The 16,844-nt window shown below is 51.2% G+C and overlaps 1 protein-coding gene and 1 long non-coding RNA gene across 6 annotated transcripts in view; one reads left to right on the plus strand and one right to left on the minus strand.

The window, feature by feature from the left end:
* The window catches only part of Sel1l3 (SEL1L family member 3), a 97,944-nt gene extending 85,785 nt beyond the window's left edge, over positions 1–12,159 (minus strand). For 2 of the 5 annotated variants that reach the window (XM_078021160.1, XM_078021159.1), the window contains exon 1: positions 11,858–12,156. In XM_078021160.1, coding sequence (XP_077877286.1) covers positions 11,858–12,022 — 165 coding nt within the window. In that variant the 5' untranslated portion in view covers positions 12,023–12,156. Of the gene's footprint in view, positions 1–11,857 lie in introns of all 5 variants that reach the window. The other 3 variants (XM_078021157.1, XM_078021162.1, XM_078021161.1) reach the window with 3 other exon arrangements.
* Positions 12,160–12,358: 199 nt separating this feature from the next.
* On the plus strand, positions 12,359–14,718 carry LOC144366641 (uncharacterized). The gene is made up of 2 exons (XR_013425740.1): positions 12,359–13,621; positions 14,042–14,718. It is a non-coding gene; the product is annotated as an uncharacterized LOC144366641 (long non-coding RNA).
* The last annotated feature ends 2,126 nt before the right edge of the window (positions 14,719–16,844 follow it).

Below are 16,844 nucleotides of genomic sequence, written 5' to 3' on the forward strand. Positions count from 1 at the left end.
GACCCACAGATTCCCACAGCTCCAAGCCACACTCAAGAAGCCAGGGCCACGAACTGTGGTGTCTGAGTCTCCCGCCATGACTGACGCCACCTGGGCCAGGAAACGTCTTAGCTGTGTGTTTGCCGAGCTTGTTCTTTAAATGATCAGGCCTCTCACTGTGGACACTTCTTCCAGAAGACATCCGGGAAGCTTGGCTATGAAGTCAAGGCAATGTCTGAAGCGCGTGGTACTGAAATAGGGGTGCCAGGATCTCTTCTAAGTCTGGCCTTGTACTTCACTGTCCAAACCACAGTAGCCCAAAGGTCCCTTTGGATCACTTCAGACCCATGAGAAGGGCTACTACAGGAGCAGAAGGAGGAGGAGGAGGAAGAGGAAAGAAAAATAGAAGATAATGCATGTTGGTGGGGAGAGGAAGAAATCAGGAGCCCTGTGCACTACTGGTAGGTGCACCCGCTGTGGAAAAAAGCACAGCAGTTACTTTTTAAAAAATGACATATCTAGTCGGGCAAGGAGGTGCACGTCTGTAACCTCAGCTACTCAGAAGCCTGAGGCAGGAGAATCACACGCTCAAGGCCAGCACCAGCAACGAAGCAACCCCCTGTTTCAAAATAAGAATTTTTAGAAAGGGATGAGAATATAGCTGAGCGGTAAAATTCCCCCGGGGTTTAATCCCTAGTGATGAGAAAAAGGAAAATTAGAGACACAAGTAGCACCCGAGCTGATTCAGCGATTGTACTGCTGGGTATAGACCCGAAAGAGATGAAAGCAGGGCCGCGAGGGGAGCGCTGTGTGCTCAGCATTCTTCACGGTAACCGAAAGCAACTCAAGATACACAAAGGCGGAGAACACGCGCTGGGATGGAACGAAATTCTGATACATCTATGACACCGAGGAAGCCGGGGGACGAGCTAAGAGAACTGAGCCGCCGGACCAACGGAACAGAGAAGTGAGCCGGACCAACAGAACAGCGTGGTGCGATCCGCTCACACGAGACACAAGCGCAGTCCAGTTCACAGAGACACGGGACAACGGGGTTGCCAGGGGCCAGGGCAGCGGGTGTCAGAGGGGTCAGAGTTTCGGTGTGGGATGACATAAGTGTGCCGGAGATGGGACGTGCTGGCTGTCACACAGCAACGTGAATTCACTTAAGACTACCGAACTAGACGCTGAGACGTGGCTAAAATGGCAAGTTTTATGTTATGAAAAAGGTCACTCTGGTCTCCTCCAAAAAAAAAGAAGAAATAGAGTCTCGTTTCTTCAATTCTGGCTCGGAGCCATGCAGAGGCGTGAAGTGTGACATTAGGGATGTCTAGAAATCACGGTGGTGAAGGGAGAGCACGGTCAGGGCTCAGATGCCCAAGCCCAGGGGAGACAGCACCAGGGCCCAGGGACCTGCCTGGGGCTCGAGAGCAGGCTTCATGGAGAGGTGGCATTTCGGTGGGGCCTTGAGGGACGAAGAGAAGTTCTTCAGGTGAGGATCCTGTGGCCAGTGAAGACCAGCAGGGAGGTGCACATACACCCGGGAAGACAGGACAGAAAGAAAGTAGGTCCTGGCCCTGGCGCGTGGAGTCCCCGCCCCAGGAAGGGGGCTTTCTCTCTACAGACACGGAAGACCAAGGAAGGGTGCTGTAAAAGAGGGTGGTGCGTCCCTTTTAAAGCAACTGACAGCCAATCAGAAACATAGCCAATGGTCCACAGGAAAGTGAGCAATGGCTGTAGCTCATTGATAAATAAATTCTCCCTCAAGTAAGAGGAAGGCAAGTAGAAACCACACCCGGGTACCGTTTCTAACCTAGCAGACTCACAGCTCAAAACTTCAGGTTGCATGTTACTGGCTGGAGTCAGGAAGCATGCTCTCTTAGGTATGGCTGGTGGCAGTAATCACCGAGGACAGACGCTAATCCCATTCTAGGAGCGTATCCTACAAATGTATTCAAACCTGTGTGAAATGATGGACACACAGCTGTCTCACACCAGCACTGTTTCGACAGCAGAGGATGGGAAACTTCATCGAGAGGGGCTGATTAAATTATAGTACATCCGACGGGCACAGTGGCACATGCCTGTAATCCTAGCATTTGGGAAAGCTGAGGCAGGAGGATCACAAGTTCAAAGCCAACCTCCGAAACTGAGGGAGGTCCTAAGCAATTCAGGGAAACCCTGTCTCTAAATAAGATATGAAGGGGGCAGGACTGGGAACGTTGGTTGGTGGTTCCGCACCTCTGGGTTCAATCCCTGGTACCAAAAAAAAAAAAAAAAAGTTATAGTAACTCCATTCCTGGAGTAGTATACAACTGTGAAAAGAGGAACATCTTCATATGCAGACCATGGGATAATCTCTAAAGGGTTTTTTGGTTTGAAGTTTTTTTCTTTTGTTTTGAAGCAGATTCAAAAATACCATATTGAGTTTTACACACACACACACACACACACACACACACACTCACACACTCACACACAGAGTAAAAATATATTCCTTGAATACACATAGGACTGATGGTTCACATAAAACGAGGACAAGGATAAGGTGACCAGAGACAGGGCAAGAGGGTGCTAGGCCTTGTGCTCTCTTCTTTATCTTTCGAATTCTGCACCACATGAATAATATTCAAAGAGCAGGGAGAGTTACAGTCCTGAAAGGTGACATGGAAAATGCAGTTTCTACAAATGGCAGAGAAGAATCGAAGGGCTGGCCATTTCCTCGGATTAGTCATGGGAAACCTGTAGGAAGAAATATGTAGAGTAGGTACAGTCCAAACTGTGGTCCCCCACAGGGAGCGATTGCATTGTTTTATGTTCTCATTTATGCTGCCAAATTACAGGGAGAAAACAAATATGAAAACGGGTCTTATAATTGGAAGAGGAGAACCATACGACAGGCGAGCCCTGGGTGGCGCCTGCCCACGCCCTCAAACTGCGAACCAGGAAGCGACAACTTAGAGCAGAGTCTCGCGCGTGGCCCAGCTGCTGGGTCCGCAGACGTGAGCCCGGGTGCCACCAGGTGCCAGGCCCCTGTCCTCCACTGCCAGGCCCCGCCCATCGCGTGGTGGCAACTCGGAAGACCCACTGCTTCTCGGTGGCCTGTGCCAGTGCAGGCTGGAACAGGGATGTGCCCAACGCTCCTGCCTAAGCAGCGGTCCCTTCATTGCGCCCCGAGATGGGCCAGGACCACACAGCTCGGCGTTAAGCACTTAAGCGCGCCCCAGAGCTGCGCCCAAAGCCAGCGCTCACGGTGCCCCTGGCGCTGAGGGCGGCTGGCCCAGAAGAGCAGCCCAGGGGCGGCCAGCGCGTCTTGATCCCACAGCAATGGGCCAGATGCTTCCCTGCCAAATTCAGCGCAAGGAGACGTTTGCTTATTTAGTGAGACAACAGGGAGTGCTGAGCCCAGGACATGCTATGGTATATTAAATATCAAAAATCGTGTTCTGTTCCAAAGAACGATTTCAACCCCTTCCTCCTTCGTTTTATTTGTACTTTAAAAACTCACCCAGGCCCAATTCTCCTGCTTTGCCCTTTTTTTTTTCCTTTCCTCCCTCGTAATGGCTTTAATGCGGATGCAGCTAACGCCAATGAAAACCTCTTTTAAACAGAATGCTGGCGAAAGGCCATTTGATTTCATGAGATTTCATCGCAAAGTGCAGTTAATAATAATCCACTTCATTATTTTACATCTGATTGCTAAACATGCACCCGTCACACTTTTCCGCATTAATAAGCACAGCGCCCACTGGCCTGGTTTCAGTTGGCTTGGAGTGTCACACATACCACTGTGCATGAGGAGGTAGAGACACACCTCGCCCGGGTCCTGTCCGGGTCCTCTCCGGGCCTTCGCTGCAAATTCTGTTCCCAAGAAAATCTTCATACACCCCAATATGAAGATTATTTTATTTTCATCTGCTTCAAAGTCTCAGTAAAAGCACACCCCAGGGACAGGAGTTCTAGACACAGGCTACTCAACATGGCAGTCCCCTGGCAGGTTAGACACTTGCAAGGTGGCTGGTCCTGGCTCAGATGTGCCTAAGTACATCAGACGCACTGATTTCAAAGCCTCGGGATTTAAAGAAAGTCTTTGAAACATCTCATTAATAATTTTATATTGATTGAATGTTGAAGTGATAGTATTTGGATACCTCAAGTTAAATAAAATATTAAAATCAATTACACCTGTTCTTGTTGACGTTTTTGATATGGAAACTACTGAATACAAAATCATATTATGTGGCTTGAACTTTTCTACCGGACGGTGATATTCTACATTAGAGGCTAGCAGATTTTGCTGCAAAAAGTGGCCAGATGGTAAATGCAGTCATCCCTCCATAACCATGGGGGACTGGTTCCAGGACCCCCAAGGACATCAAAATCTGTGGATGCTCAAGTCCCTTATATAATGTACTCATTTGCATATAACCTGGGCACAGTCTCCTGTACACTTTAAGTCATCTCTAGGTTGCTGGCAGTAGCTAATATAACTCAGGTGGTACATACACAGTTATTTTTCTGTATTGTTTAGGGGATAATGACAGGAGACATGGTTTTAGGGTTCGGGGGATATTTTTTAGCCTCCATTGAACCTGAGGCTTATTTGAAGTATTTGGGCCACTCAGTGTCCTCGGCTCTGCTGCAGTGTGAATGCAGCCACAGACACAATCGTCCCATACAACTCTGTTTTACAAAAACAGGCAGCTGGGTGGCCTGGCTTATGAGCCTGAGGTTGCCAACCACCGTTCTAGATTATCAACTTTTATTCTAGATGGGGTTTTGAAGCACATAGGGTGACAGAAGTCATGCTTCGTACGGAGCCATCACCTAAGAAAGGGGAGGAAAATCCCCACAAGGAACATTTCATGCCCAGCTAGGCAACAGGGCTTGGCGCCAGGTGTGTCTAAGGGGTCCAGGTCGCGGCTGCTGACATCTTGCTCTGGTTTATTTCAGAAAAGCTCTAAATCAGACGAGAACCCAAAGCCAGGCTGGGGACAGAGATATAATTTTGCAGACTGAGAGGCATATTTGAGAAGCAGGAGAAGCCGGGGTGACAAGTGAAACACAAAAGAAAAGTGACGTCAGGACCCGGCAGTGGCTGAAACGTGATCGGGTGCTTCAGTACCCCCCCCCTCCCCCCGCCGTGGTGGGAGCCGAGCGTGGTCTCCGGCCCTCCAGAAGGTCTCGGTCTTCAGCTTTTGGGGTCCCTCTGGAATGCAGGAAGCTGGCACCTCATGGTGGAATCCACCCCGTAGGTGGCTGCTACATCATGAGTGGTGGCTACTTCTACCATGTACCAAACCAACACCGATTAGCAACACCTCACACTCCAAGTATCGATTAAGCTGAAACTGATTTCCTGGCTCAGGTCCTCTGTGCGGCTCTCAGCTGCTCCCTGCCAGGAAAATAAAGCAATGAACTTGAAGAGTTCCGGCTACAGGCACGACACGTGTCCAGCCTTCATAGGTATTTTCACATGCCAGGTTGCATTAACATAACCTAAAAGATAATCCCGCGTGTTCCTTCGTCTGGAAACTGGGAATTCAGATGGGCGCCATTGCTCTGTCTCCAGCTGCTCGGCTAGAGCTTGGCACACGGGAGGAGCCTAGTGTTTCTTGCTGCAATAAGGAATTGGGCATGCGTATTCCCGCCAGGTGCCTCAGTGACCCCTCCTGCACCAATGCTGCTCAGCCCTGGCGAGACCTGCATGTAAGCCAAAAGACGGGATCCAAAAAATCTTGAGTACCCACTGTCCTTCTCCAGCAGTGGGGTTGGGTGGGTGTCTTATGCATCCAGTCTCATCCAGGCACCTCACCAGGCGCCTGGGGTCAGAGTGGACCTAGCGACTCTGAGGATGGGGAAGGTGGCATTCTTGACACCACACACCCCGCCACACCTATTTGGGGGTGTACTTCTGTCAGCTATTTTGTTCCTCCAGACCTTTCAGACAACCGCACTACCCTTGAGAACGTTTCCATCTCTCCACACCAAAAATACAAATTAAATTCTAAACATTTCCCATCCCGCTAACCCTCGGCTGGGTTCCTGTTCATCTGGCAAGTTCGCCCATGTTAAGCGGATAATGAAAAAACACTGAGGTAACATCACCTGTCGGCATTTCTGTGCCAGCTTTGGGAGAGGATGCCTTAAAAGCACAGTCCAAATGCACTGCAGCTCCAAGCAAGAGAGGTGCAGTGAAGGGGGGACCCCTGCACCCCTCTGATGATGACATTTAGGCAGCCACGTGGAGGTCCCACCTCAGCACGGCTGATCTGCTCTGCACACACGGAGCCCTCCAACGTCCGCTCAGCAGAAGTGAGGCCTGACCAAAGTCAAGTTTGACGTCACATTGTCACAAAACAGACTTCTTTTGTCTTTATGTATGTATGTATGTGATTTTTTTAAAAAAAGGGGGGGGAAGAAATGGGCCAGTTAATTTGTGTTCATAATAGAAGACCCAAATTTGGAGACCTAAATGCATTAATTCAGCTTGGGAATCAAAAAAAAAAAAAAAAAAAACAGGTGAATTTATGTATCTGGTGAATGGAAAAAAACAAAATTCTCAGCACAGCCTAAACAACTTCTAGGATGACTGCATTTGGTTCCTTTAAACAAAATCAATAAGGAGAGACTCCATTCAAATAACCCTGTTTCAGAGAGCTGGGAAACTTGGCTCTTTCTCTGTACGGCCCATGAGCTATTTAAAGAAGAGACAGAGATTGGAAAAATCTTAAATCGTTCACATCTCACTATGGCAAGTTCACTTAGACTTACACGTGTAGGTGCGTAGGTCTGATATGCAAACAATAATTGAGTGTCTCATTTCTCCCCATCAGTCACCTAAGAAGACCTTGGCTCATGAGCACTCTCTCTCCAAACGGGCCCGATCAAACTTCCACAGGCCAAAAAAGGGCCTGGTTTTTCCGATTTCTGCTGACTAGACATAAGCAGAAATTCTGTTGATGTCAACAAAGCACGCAATTAAGGAGAATGGACGATGATGGGCTTTAAAACCACCATGTACCTTGGGAATCATTTCCCAGGCAAGCGCCCCTCCTCCCCAAACCTGGGGGCTGGCCAGAGAAATGCCATCACAAAGATGATCCATGTTTCCCGTGTGTGAGATCCATGCCCCCACCCATGCTGTTGAATGTGCTGTTTCTTGGCAACTCAAATCACCAGAAAGGAACTGAGATTGGTTGGGTTTACTGAGGCCCTATCGCCGGCTGGACCTGGGCACAGGTGTGTTGAATCTTTCTTCTCATCCACATCTAGCCTCCTCCTCTCAGATACACCTTTGTGGAGATTCTCGCTTTTAACCTAATCCCCGCCACAGGCCCGTGAGGGAGACGGCATTCCAGTTTCCCGGCGGAGGGCATGGAATGGACTCAGAGTGGGTAAGCAGCTTGCCCAGCATCAATCAGCTACCAAAAAGCAGATCCAAGATTCAAATCCTTGTTGGTTGTCTCTAAAGTCAGAGGCGATGTGCATCTTTCTGTCCAGAAACACCCAAATGATGCTCCCACTCACCCACTTGCCCCCAGCTTCAAATGAGGGACTTTCATTCCCATCTTGAAAGAGTGGGGGAAGGGGACTACGGTTCCATCTTGTCAACATACCTCAAGTCTCGGGAGAACAGATGTTGCCTTGCACACAGGACGGGGCCAACCAGCCAGCATGACTGGGCCCTGGCCTGGGTAAGGCTGGGGACATGAGCTGCAGAAGCTCCTGGGATGGGCCCCACGCAGCTCTGCCTCCCGCCCTCAGCTCCTTTGCCAGGAGGATGGGACCAGCCAACAGGGCAACTGAACTCACTAAAGGCTGTTTATGATCTGCACGAGTCTATCCACCTTCTCAGTGAATTGCCTGGGTTCTTCACCTCTTCCCTTCTACCTCTCCCCTGGATCTTTCCTCTGCTCCCACACTTCTGCCAACGGGCATCCAGAAGACACAGAAGGCACATGGGAGCGCCGTGATGGAGAGTTTAGGAGCACCAGGCAGGACGAACGTGGATGCTCTTGGAGTTTTTGAGGTCATCTCTGTGTTTCAAACGCCCACGTCATTCTCCCTGCAGCTGACTGACTGGGGGTCTTCCTATGCTGTGCATTGCCCACGGGGGCTAATGAATACCCCTGGATGGCTACCTGACAGAACGTGGCCACTTAGAGAGGTTCCTGTACAAGACGAAGGCAGTGACCGTCTGGCAATGATCCTTATGTGGACCTGGGCTGCTGATGTCCTCATTTCTTTGTCCCCTGCTTGTCTAACAAGCGCGAATATCCACTCTGAATATTTCATCTCTACCGCTGACATCAATATTGGCCATTAGGAGATTTATTCTCTCACTTAAGAAAAAAAAATCAGACATTGGAGACTAGAGCTCAGGGTGGAGGGAACTGCCGTCCAGAAGCACCATCGCCACGGAAGGGGCGGCTAAGTGTTAGTGGGGTCGGTGGGGCAGGGTGGGCGCACCGGTGACCTCAAGGGAAGCCACTCCAGTCCTTTGCTTTCCAGGCCCTCACCCTCTGGGGGGAAGCTCCCTGCATCTTGACCTTTGGTGACCTCAGAGTTTTCTGGCAGTCGCTGGAACCAGGGATCATCTTTTTCAGAAATCTGCTTGGCGTCGTTCCGTGACTTATCTTTCAGGCCTCATCACAATTATCCATGCTTTGGCAGTATCCTAGCTACAGTCACAGTCCTCACGGGCTGATGTGCAAGGTTGCTCTGTCCCAGCTGGTGGAGAAGGCAGGATTCCCTGTCCTCGGTACCCTGACTCCCAGGGGGACAGGGGCTCAAGGCCTTCTGTGGAGAAAGCTACTTTCAGTCTTTAGCTCTTGTGAACAGACTGACACAGAACAGGGCCTGGTCCCCAAATCATTGACAATTTGGCTCTGAATGCATCCCAGTGAACACTTGCTAGACACCGGGACACACAGCCACACAAACTAAAATGCTAGCCGTCCAGTTGCTTGGGGACTATATAAAGACCCGCTCCTTTACCTCTCCATTATTGATGGCAAACATTTTCTGGCTTGTCTGTCTGTCTGTCTATTTTTTTTTTTTTACCCTCTCCCTAACATCCTGCTTCGATTCTGTGGCCTGTGCTTCCTGCTTTGTGTATTTCAGTTTACTTTAGAAATGACCTCACATCCTGGCCAACCACACAGTAGCTAATTGCTAGAGCTTTGCTAATGGACCATACATTATGCACGAGGGGAATGGGTTTCATGCAGCAAAATCCAAAGGGCAAAAAACTTGCATGGGTTAAAGCCAGGGCTCTAGAGATTAGATAGACTGTGTGGCTTGGGGCAAATGACTTAACCTCTCTGTGCCTCCCTTATCTCATCTGAATAGAGATCATAAAAGCTCCTACTTCACCAGGTTGTTGCTAAGATTCATATTAGATAATGCCTATAAATGACTCAGTACAATACAGGCTATTCTTACTTTGTTTAGGCTTCCAAATTTCAGAAGTGCTTTCTCACTCCACTGTCTACATATACTTGAGATCCTGACAGGCAGTTCTGCTCCACTTCTACACTCCACCTGCCCACTTCTATTCCCCTGAACAACTGCCTCCTCCAGGGAGCCTTCCTTGGTTCAACAGACTGTACACAATAATGCATCTGCATTGCTTCTCAGTCTTTTCACAGTGCTCATCACATAGCAATGCTAATATTTTCTCCAATTCACACACCAAGCCTGTCTGGGATCAGGAGGCCTTGCCTTTTGGAAGTGCCTCAGTTAGGACACACCTGGAGAACAAAAATCCCCAGCATGTGGCCAGACACTGGGACAAACTAGAGACAGCCTTCTGAGTCAGGCCTTGGCTTCCCAAGGTGCACAAAACCTTCTCATTCCGTTGCACAATGGCCCTTCTTGCTTATCAATGTCTCTCTTTGGTATCCGGAGCCCCTCGGAAGGAAACAAGCACAAGCAGAAAGCACTGACAGGTCCCCCTCCATGATGATCCAAAGCCCATTCCTTCGCCAGCTGCAAGACATTCGTCCATGCTCTAGTTATTTTCCACATTACAGTATTTCTATAATCTCTTTCCGGAGCTCTACCTCACTGAGTCCCTATCTCATTCCAGTCTACCACATCTCCAGTCTATCATTTGCCCTCTCTGAGATCCCTTCTCTGCAGTCCCCTCCGCCCGTGCAGAACTTCTGAGCTGTTCCATCCTCTGCCTTGGATCAGAATCACTCAGGCCACTAGGGTTTGCACTCGTACCTCTTGATTTCTAGAACTCTCGAGAAGCGGTCCCTCCTTGCCAGCTCTAGAGATTTCCACGTGGAACTTTCCAGACCACCTGTACGTGCATGTCTCGTGCTCAGCTCTACCACATCATTTCTGCTTCTGTTTGGATAACCAGCAGGGCCTTGTGGACAGGGATCATCTGTTTAAACGGAAACCCTGCCATTTGTTGTGGCAGTTTTATTTATGAGCCTGTGTGCTGTAACCCTGTGGCATAAATATTAAATAATAATATCCTCTGGGCGAAAAAAAATCACTCATGTTAACTGACAACTTCTTGTGAAGACATGAACTAAATCCAATCACGGAATTTGGTACTGGCTAATTTTGAAATACGAGCGAAAGCATGGGTTGCTCAACAGGTAGATACAAAGGCAGAAATACGATTTGCATTTTTACACTCTTGCTTCAAGAAATGAAGCATCCAATAAGTAGAGTGTTAAAAAAAAAAATCTTCAGCTGAGTGGCAAATTTCTTCAGAATCAAATTCTAATCCCTGCCAGTATCTCCTGGGGAGTTTTGAGCTGCTAAAAAGAAAGACTCCAGATAATGACAATGATACATAAGTGAAAAGAATTCTGGACAATGACACTGCTCAATTTTTTAAAAAACATTCTGTGAATTTCCTATTACATCAGTTTCATGATTCAGCAGTTTCCATTTCATTTATTTACAGTAATATATGGCGAGATAACCCGGGGTTTCTGCAGGATCCTGGAACATAAGGTAGGCTGGGCAGCAAGGGTGTCGCCTTCTGTAAATCTACTATTGTTTGGGAGAATTCAAAAACAGGAGAAAGCAAGCCATCATAAAGGAACTGAGGAATATTTCCCCCACTGTGTTCTGAGGGTCTCAATAACTCTGATATTTAAAATGAGTTGGTTCTGAAAAAATAGACTACTGCCATTTAGTTGATGAGTAAAACAGGAGCCAAGAAGTGGGCAAATTGCAAACTGACGTACACAAGCCAAGCACATTCTCTGAAATGACAACGTTCAAGACGCAGCTAAAGTCACCACTCTGGCGGTAAGCGTGTTACAAAGAACTAGATTTCTTTCTGGCATCCGCAACTTGGCTGGAGTGACCACGGAGGAGTTAAGGAGCGCTGGAAACGCGAGGCGCGTTGGCACAAAACCGTCCGGGCCATGAGGACCCGGTGGAAACTAAAAAAGGGTCGAAGCGGTTGGTAGGTGGGTGCTGAGAGCCTGAGCCGAACTTGAGCACCGGAGGGAAAAGAGCCTGGAGAAAATAAGAGGGAAGCCCAGGAAGGCTGGGAGGGGGCTGGAGAGCAGAGCGCGGTGGGGCGGGGAGCGATCTCCGGGTAGCGAGGTTTTCAGACTGAGTGGGGGACAACAGGGGATCCCGAAGGGGACCTGACCCCGGTCTACGACGAGTCTGAGAGGGAGAGCAACAGACACAAGCCGACAGAAGCAAGTCCGATGCACGCGCCCCGGTCCGCGCCCCGGTCCCCATCCCAGGTGCCCAGAGCGCCCGGGGCGCAGCGGCAAGGAAGAGAGAAAACTAGCAGCGCCGTCCCCACCCTGTACGGCTGGGGTCCCAGGCCTCCCCCACCCGCGTCCCAGGAGCAGAAGGGAGGACCCGAGCGGGGTCCGGCGCTCACCAGGTAGCAGAGCAAGAGCAGCGCGCAGGCAGGGCGGCCGCCGAGGCCCGGGGGGACACCGCCGCTCGGGGGAGCCATGGCTGCGGCCCGGGGGCCGACCGCGGGCGGCGGGGGTTGCTGCTGCTGCTGCCGCGGCCACCAGAGCCCCGTGCCGCGCCGCTGCATGGCGAGGCCGCCCGGATCCGGGCCGGAACAGGTCACCTGGTGCAGGGACCGGCCCCCGCCCGAGGCGCCACCTTCCCGCCCGCCCCCGGCCGGGCCGGCCGCCGAGCGCGGGGCCACCTGCCGCCACCGCCGGACCCGCTGCCGCCGCCACTGCCGCTCCCGCCGTCGCCGCCCCCGCAGCCCCAGCCGAGCGCCGGCTCCTCCCCGCCTCCTAGTCCCCGTCCCCTCCCTCCCCTCTGCCTTCCTGCCCAGCCCGCCTCCCGGCCGCTCCCTCCGGCCCCGGGGCTCCCACCGCTCCCGGCAGCGGGCGCCCACGCAGGTGGGGACAGACCGGGTCCCGCCCCCGGCCGCCGCCGCCCCCTGCGCGGTGCGCTCGGCCGCCAGCCGGCCCCTTTCTCTTTCTTTTCTTTCCGCCTTCGCCCCCCTTCCGCGCCCTGGCTCTCTGCGACCCCCTCCTCTCCCTGCGTGCCCTGCTTCCTCTCCCTCGCCTCTCCTGCTGACCCCCTCTTTCCCCCACTTTCTCCCGTGTCCTCTCTCCCTAACTCCCCTCCCTTCTCCTCTTCCTCCCTCTCGCCGTCGCCCTCTCCCACCCACCCCTTCTGGCGGCCGCGCAGCCCAGTTCCCGCCCGTGCCATGGGTTTTGTTGGTTGGCTTTGGGGCAGGGGCGCCATTCCCGCAGGGCGAGCGTGCCCCCTGGAGTTGTGCCACGCAGCGGCTCAGCTTCAAGTCCTCAAGGATGGATTTTGACCCCTGCCAACCTCCACCTGTCCACCTGCAGGGCTGTGGCCGCCCTCTGGCTCTCGCGCTTTCAGCCCGGGCTGCGCCCCACCCTGCAGGCTGATTGGTGACACGTTCTGGATGTTTCCCGAGGGTTTTGTGCGGTGCAGCCGCCGCTGCCGCCGCGCTCTTTGTTTTAATTGTCCAGAGTATTGGCGCCCGGAGCGGGTTTGTATTTGATTTGCATCCCTGGGCTCAGGCTCCCACTTTAGACTGAAAAGAAAATGAATTAATTAGGCCAGTCCAATCGTACCCCTACCGCAAATGAAAGGGGTGAGGCCCTTGAAGTGCACCAACAGCTTTTAGAAAACCAGGACACATCCTTGGCCTCAGGGACGCAGGTTGGGACTGGCTGCTCGCCGGCCCGGGTTCTGTGGCCAAATGGAGAGGAACGGCGGGGTGAAGGGACTTGGGCGCCCTGGAGTCCGGGAAGCGCTTGGCCGCTGGGACAACTGCTTGAGGCCCAGAGCTGCTGCTCTGAAACAGTTAAGCTACCTTGGAAAGTTCGCAGAAGCTTCCCTTTGGCACTGGTGGATTTGTGCCGTTTGGAACTAATAATAGACTGGGAGTCCGTAGAGTTGCCACTACTGTGGGTCAAGTCACCACAGGCATGGGCCTAGACTGGTGGTGAAGATGCCATGCCCAGGGTTGAATAGAAGGTCCCCTGTGCCTGGACGTGCCCAGCCATCTCATCCCAGGCCTGGCAACACTGGCGATGTCCTGGCAGCTGAGTCATCCCTTTCCTCGTTTTTGTTTTTTTCTTAGTAACCTAAGAGCTGTTGCCCTGTGTGAAGCCCCTGGCCCCCAAGTACAGACTCCAAGGTATTTACACCAGTGTTTCTCAAACTTCCACCCTGGCCAAACAGCCGGAAGGATCCTTAGAATGGGTGACTGGAGTCCGCCCACAGAATTTCAGGTTCAGTGGTTCTGGGTGGGGCTTGAGAAGCTGGCTCTGTGCACAGCCCTCAGGTAGCACCCATGAATCCAGAGACACAACTTCCAGAACCAGTGGCTTGTAGGAAAGGGGACTCCTGCCCTTTCTCAGCTAGCTGCCACTGGGAAAATACTTGGGGGGGGGAGTTGACAGATGTTCCCACTATGCCTGTCCCACTTCTGCAGAAACAAAGCATTTAAAATTCTCCCATGTAATGTAGAAAACTATTTATTCTGTTGAGTGTCCAAGGGAACAAAAGAGTAAGTGGCTTTGTCCCAGATCCTATCTCTATATTTTTTTTTCAACAGGCCAAAATACAGACCATACTTAATGCATGTGTGATGAAGCTCATCAGCGGGTCCAGGAGAAGGGGGCTTCGCACTGCAGTGTTCCTGGGGTTTCCACCTGTCTTCCTGGGTATTTCTCCTGAATTTTTCTGCTCCCTCCTTGCACCCAGACTCCCTTGGTCTGAATGGTTCCCTGCGGTTGTTTGTAATCAGGATTCATGGAATTGCAGTTTTTCAAAGCTTTTGTGGGCTTTAAGCCTTTGCATTCACTCAAGGACCGTCCATGCAGAGGAGCCCTGCAGGGGGCTGGCTATATTTAACCTGGTTCTCTACTCCGGGTTGCTCACTTACTTATCTTCTATTGCTTCCCTGCTGCACATGGGGCACCACCCAAGGCCCTGGGAATCCAGGACCATCCACTCTGCCAAGAGCAACAGGCGTGCAGAAAATTGGTCTCCAAAGTATTGGAGTCGTCTAAAAGAGACTTTGGGGTGGCTGTGCTTCCCAGGGAGCCGAGGCTGACAGATCCTGTATGGGAGAGAGCAGAGGGAAGGAAGGCCAGGACCTCTTTTCACAGTGGAGCATGACATTTAGCTCTGTGAGACAGTTGCTTTTTCTTATGGTTTGTTAGTCATTTGAAGTGTGTGGTTTGATTCTAGAAGATCCTGTATTTAAAAATAAATATGTTTCTCCCATCACCCCGTGGCAGGGCTGATATTCCACCATTACAATTCATTGGTTTGAATTAAGTTTTAATACTGCACTAAAACCCAAAGGCCCCAGGGGGAGAGAGAATGAATCTGGCCTCCTTCATGCCTATGAGCCACTTTATCAGGTCCCCTCTAAGGAGACAGGAGAGAACAGTCCCACACCCCAACACAGAAAGGGACCATGGCAATGAATCTGGAGGAAGGGTGGGGCCTCAGTCTAGGCAGCTCAGGAGGAGGAGGAGCCAGAGGCCTAAAGGAGAAGAAGGAAAGAGGCCCACAGCTTACCTCGCAGGACCCAGCCTGGCACCCTGGGCCAGTTGTTCTTAGACTCTGAAATGGACTAAGATGAGTCAAATCTCGGGAGCTGATGCAGTCGGCCGACTATTAACTTGTCAAGTACAAATGTATTTTTTAAACATCTAAAATATATTGTCTTCTACCAACATCATTTTATTAGAAGGGGAAGGGATTTTTATCATCAAAAAATAGAAAGAAACCAACATCATAAAAGCTAGTGTTGCCAGGTGTGGTGATGCACACCTGTAATCCCAGTGGCCCAGGAGGCTGAGGCAAGAGGACCGCAAGATCAAAGCCAGCTTCAGCAATGGCAAGGTGCTAAGCAGCTCAGTGAGACCCTGTCTCCAAATAAAATACAAAATAGGGCTAGGGATGTGGCTCAGTGGTCAAATGCTCCTGAGTTCAATCCCCAGCACCACCACGCCCCCCCCCCCAAAAAAAGATAGGCTTTAACCAGAATATAATTGTACTGTGAAAACTCCTGAATTCTTCTTATCCTCCTGGGTTAGCAGAAATGTGCCTTTGGACTGGCAATGTCCACAGGGGCACTTAGAAACCATGTTAATTGGTGCTATGGATGTTTAAGGTAAAGGGATTTGTCCCTACAGAGACAGCTGACCTCTGGGCTGGAAGAGGTGTGGGGGAGGCACTCTGTGGGAGTGAAGAATGTCCCTTTTACCCACTTCTCTCCTCCATAAATGGCTAAGACCCAGGCACAGGCCACCAGCCCTAGGGAGTAGTCCCTCCTGACCTCAGGTCAGGGCACAGTTGGTCAGTTCTCCCTGTGGCCATTGGCCAACTCTGCCAGGTATTGTGGTTGGTTGGACTGCTCTCAAGTCCACTCGAAGTGTCGTGAAAGCAGGGCTTGCTTCTCAGTCACCTCTGTGTACCCACCCCCATGGCTTATAAACACAAGGTTCTCGGAGGTACTCCTGGCTAAATGGAACCCATCCTCGTCATTTCTGTTACTGTTTCCCTCCCCGCCCCCACCCTTTTTAAACCCACTGTTCCCTCCTGGTCTATTTCTACACTAAGGTTCTCTGGGATTCTGGAGTCCTTTTTGCCTCCCTCTCCCCCTCCTCCTTTCTGTGATTTCAGTTATTCAAAATGAAGATGAATGAATGGCGACATTTGCCTTTCATATCAAAATAGAAGAGAAGAAAGCAAAAATAGAAGAGAAGCTTGCTTTCAGGCTATATACTCACTAACCCAATAAGGAAACGGTGGCCTTTTTCCCTCCCTCTGCTTAGGTGACCTCTGGAATCTGGCTAAGCCCTGCATGCCATTTCTTCCTGTCCAGCGTTTTCATTTTTGTTCAGGACCCTCGGCTTCACCTTCCCTAGATCCATATCCTGGCTCTGTTCTTTGTTTCACATTTACCAGTCCCCTCTTGTTCCTTCTTCAGAACATTCCACCAGATTCCGTCCTCTTCTCTTCAGCCTCAGCCCCATTATCTGAGCCCCTGACCTGCTTGGGGCTCTGCGTGGGGGCCACAGAGCCTGGCTCTGAGCAGCGGCAGGGAGGAGCTGGGAAGCGCCTGTCTCTTGGCCCCAGAGCTCTCCCGGGTTTTTATGGGAATGTTGAAGGTCTCTGGATCCACTGGGTCGGCAGCCCTGGCATGCTCCAAAATGAGCTCTATTTCTGGGCCTGTCAGATGAAATGCTGTTGCTCCTCGTTATTTTTGGCTCTTTGCCCTTCTGAATAGGTGCATATTCAGCTCAATTCTGGCCCCACCCTGAGCGGGGAAAGGCAGGCAGCTTCCCTGAGCCCAGCTTTCCGGGATAGTCAGGAGCACTAACCAGGAGCTCTCCAGGCTG

The sequence above is a fragment of the Ictidomys tridecemlineatus genome, chromosome 9 (genome assembly GCF_052094955.1).
Source record: "Ictidomys tridecemlineatus isolate mIctTri1 chromosome 9, mIctTri1.hap1, whole genome shotgun sequence".
In the NCBI taxonomy this organism is placed as follows: domain Eukaryota; kingdom Metazoa; phylum Chordata; class Mammalia; order Rodentia; family Sciuridae; genus Ictidomys; species Ictidomys tridecemlineatus.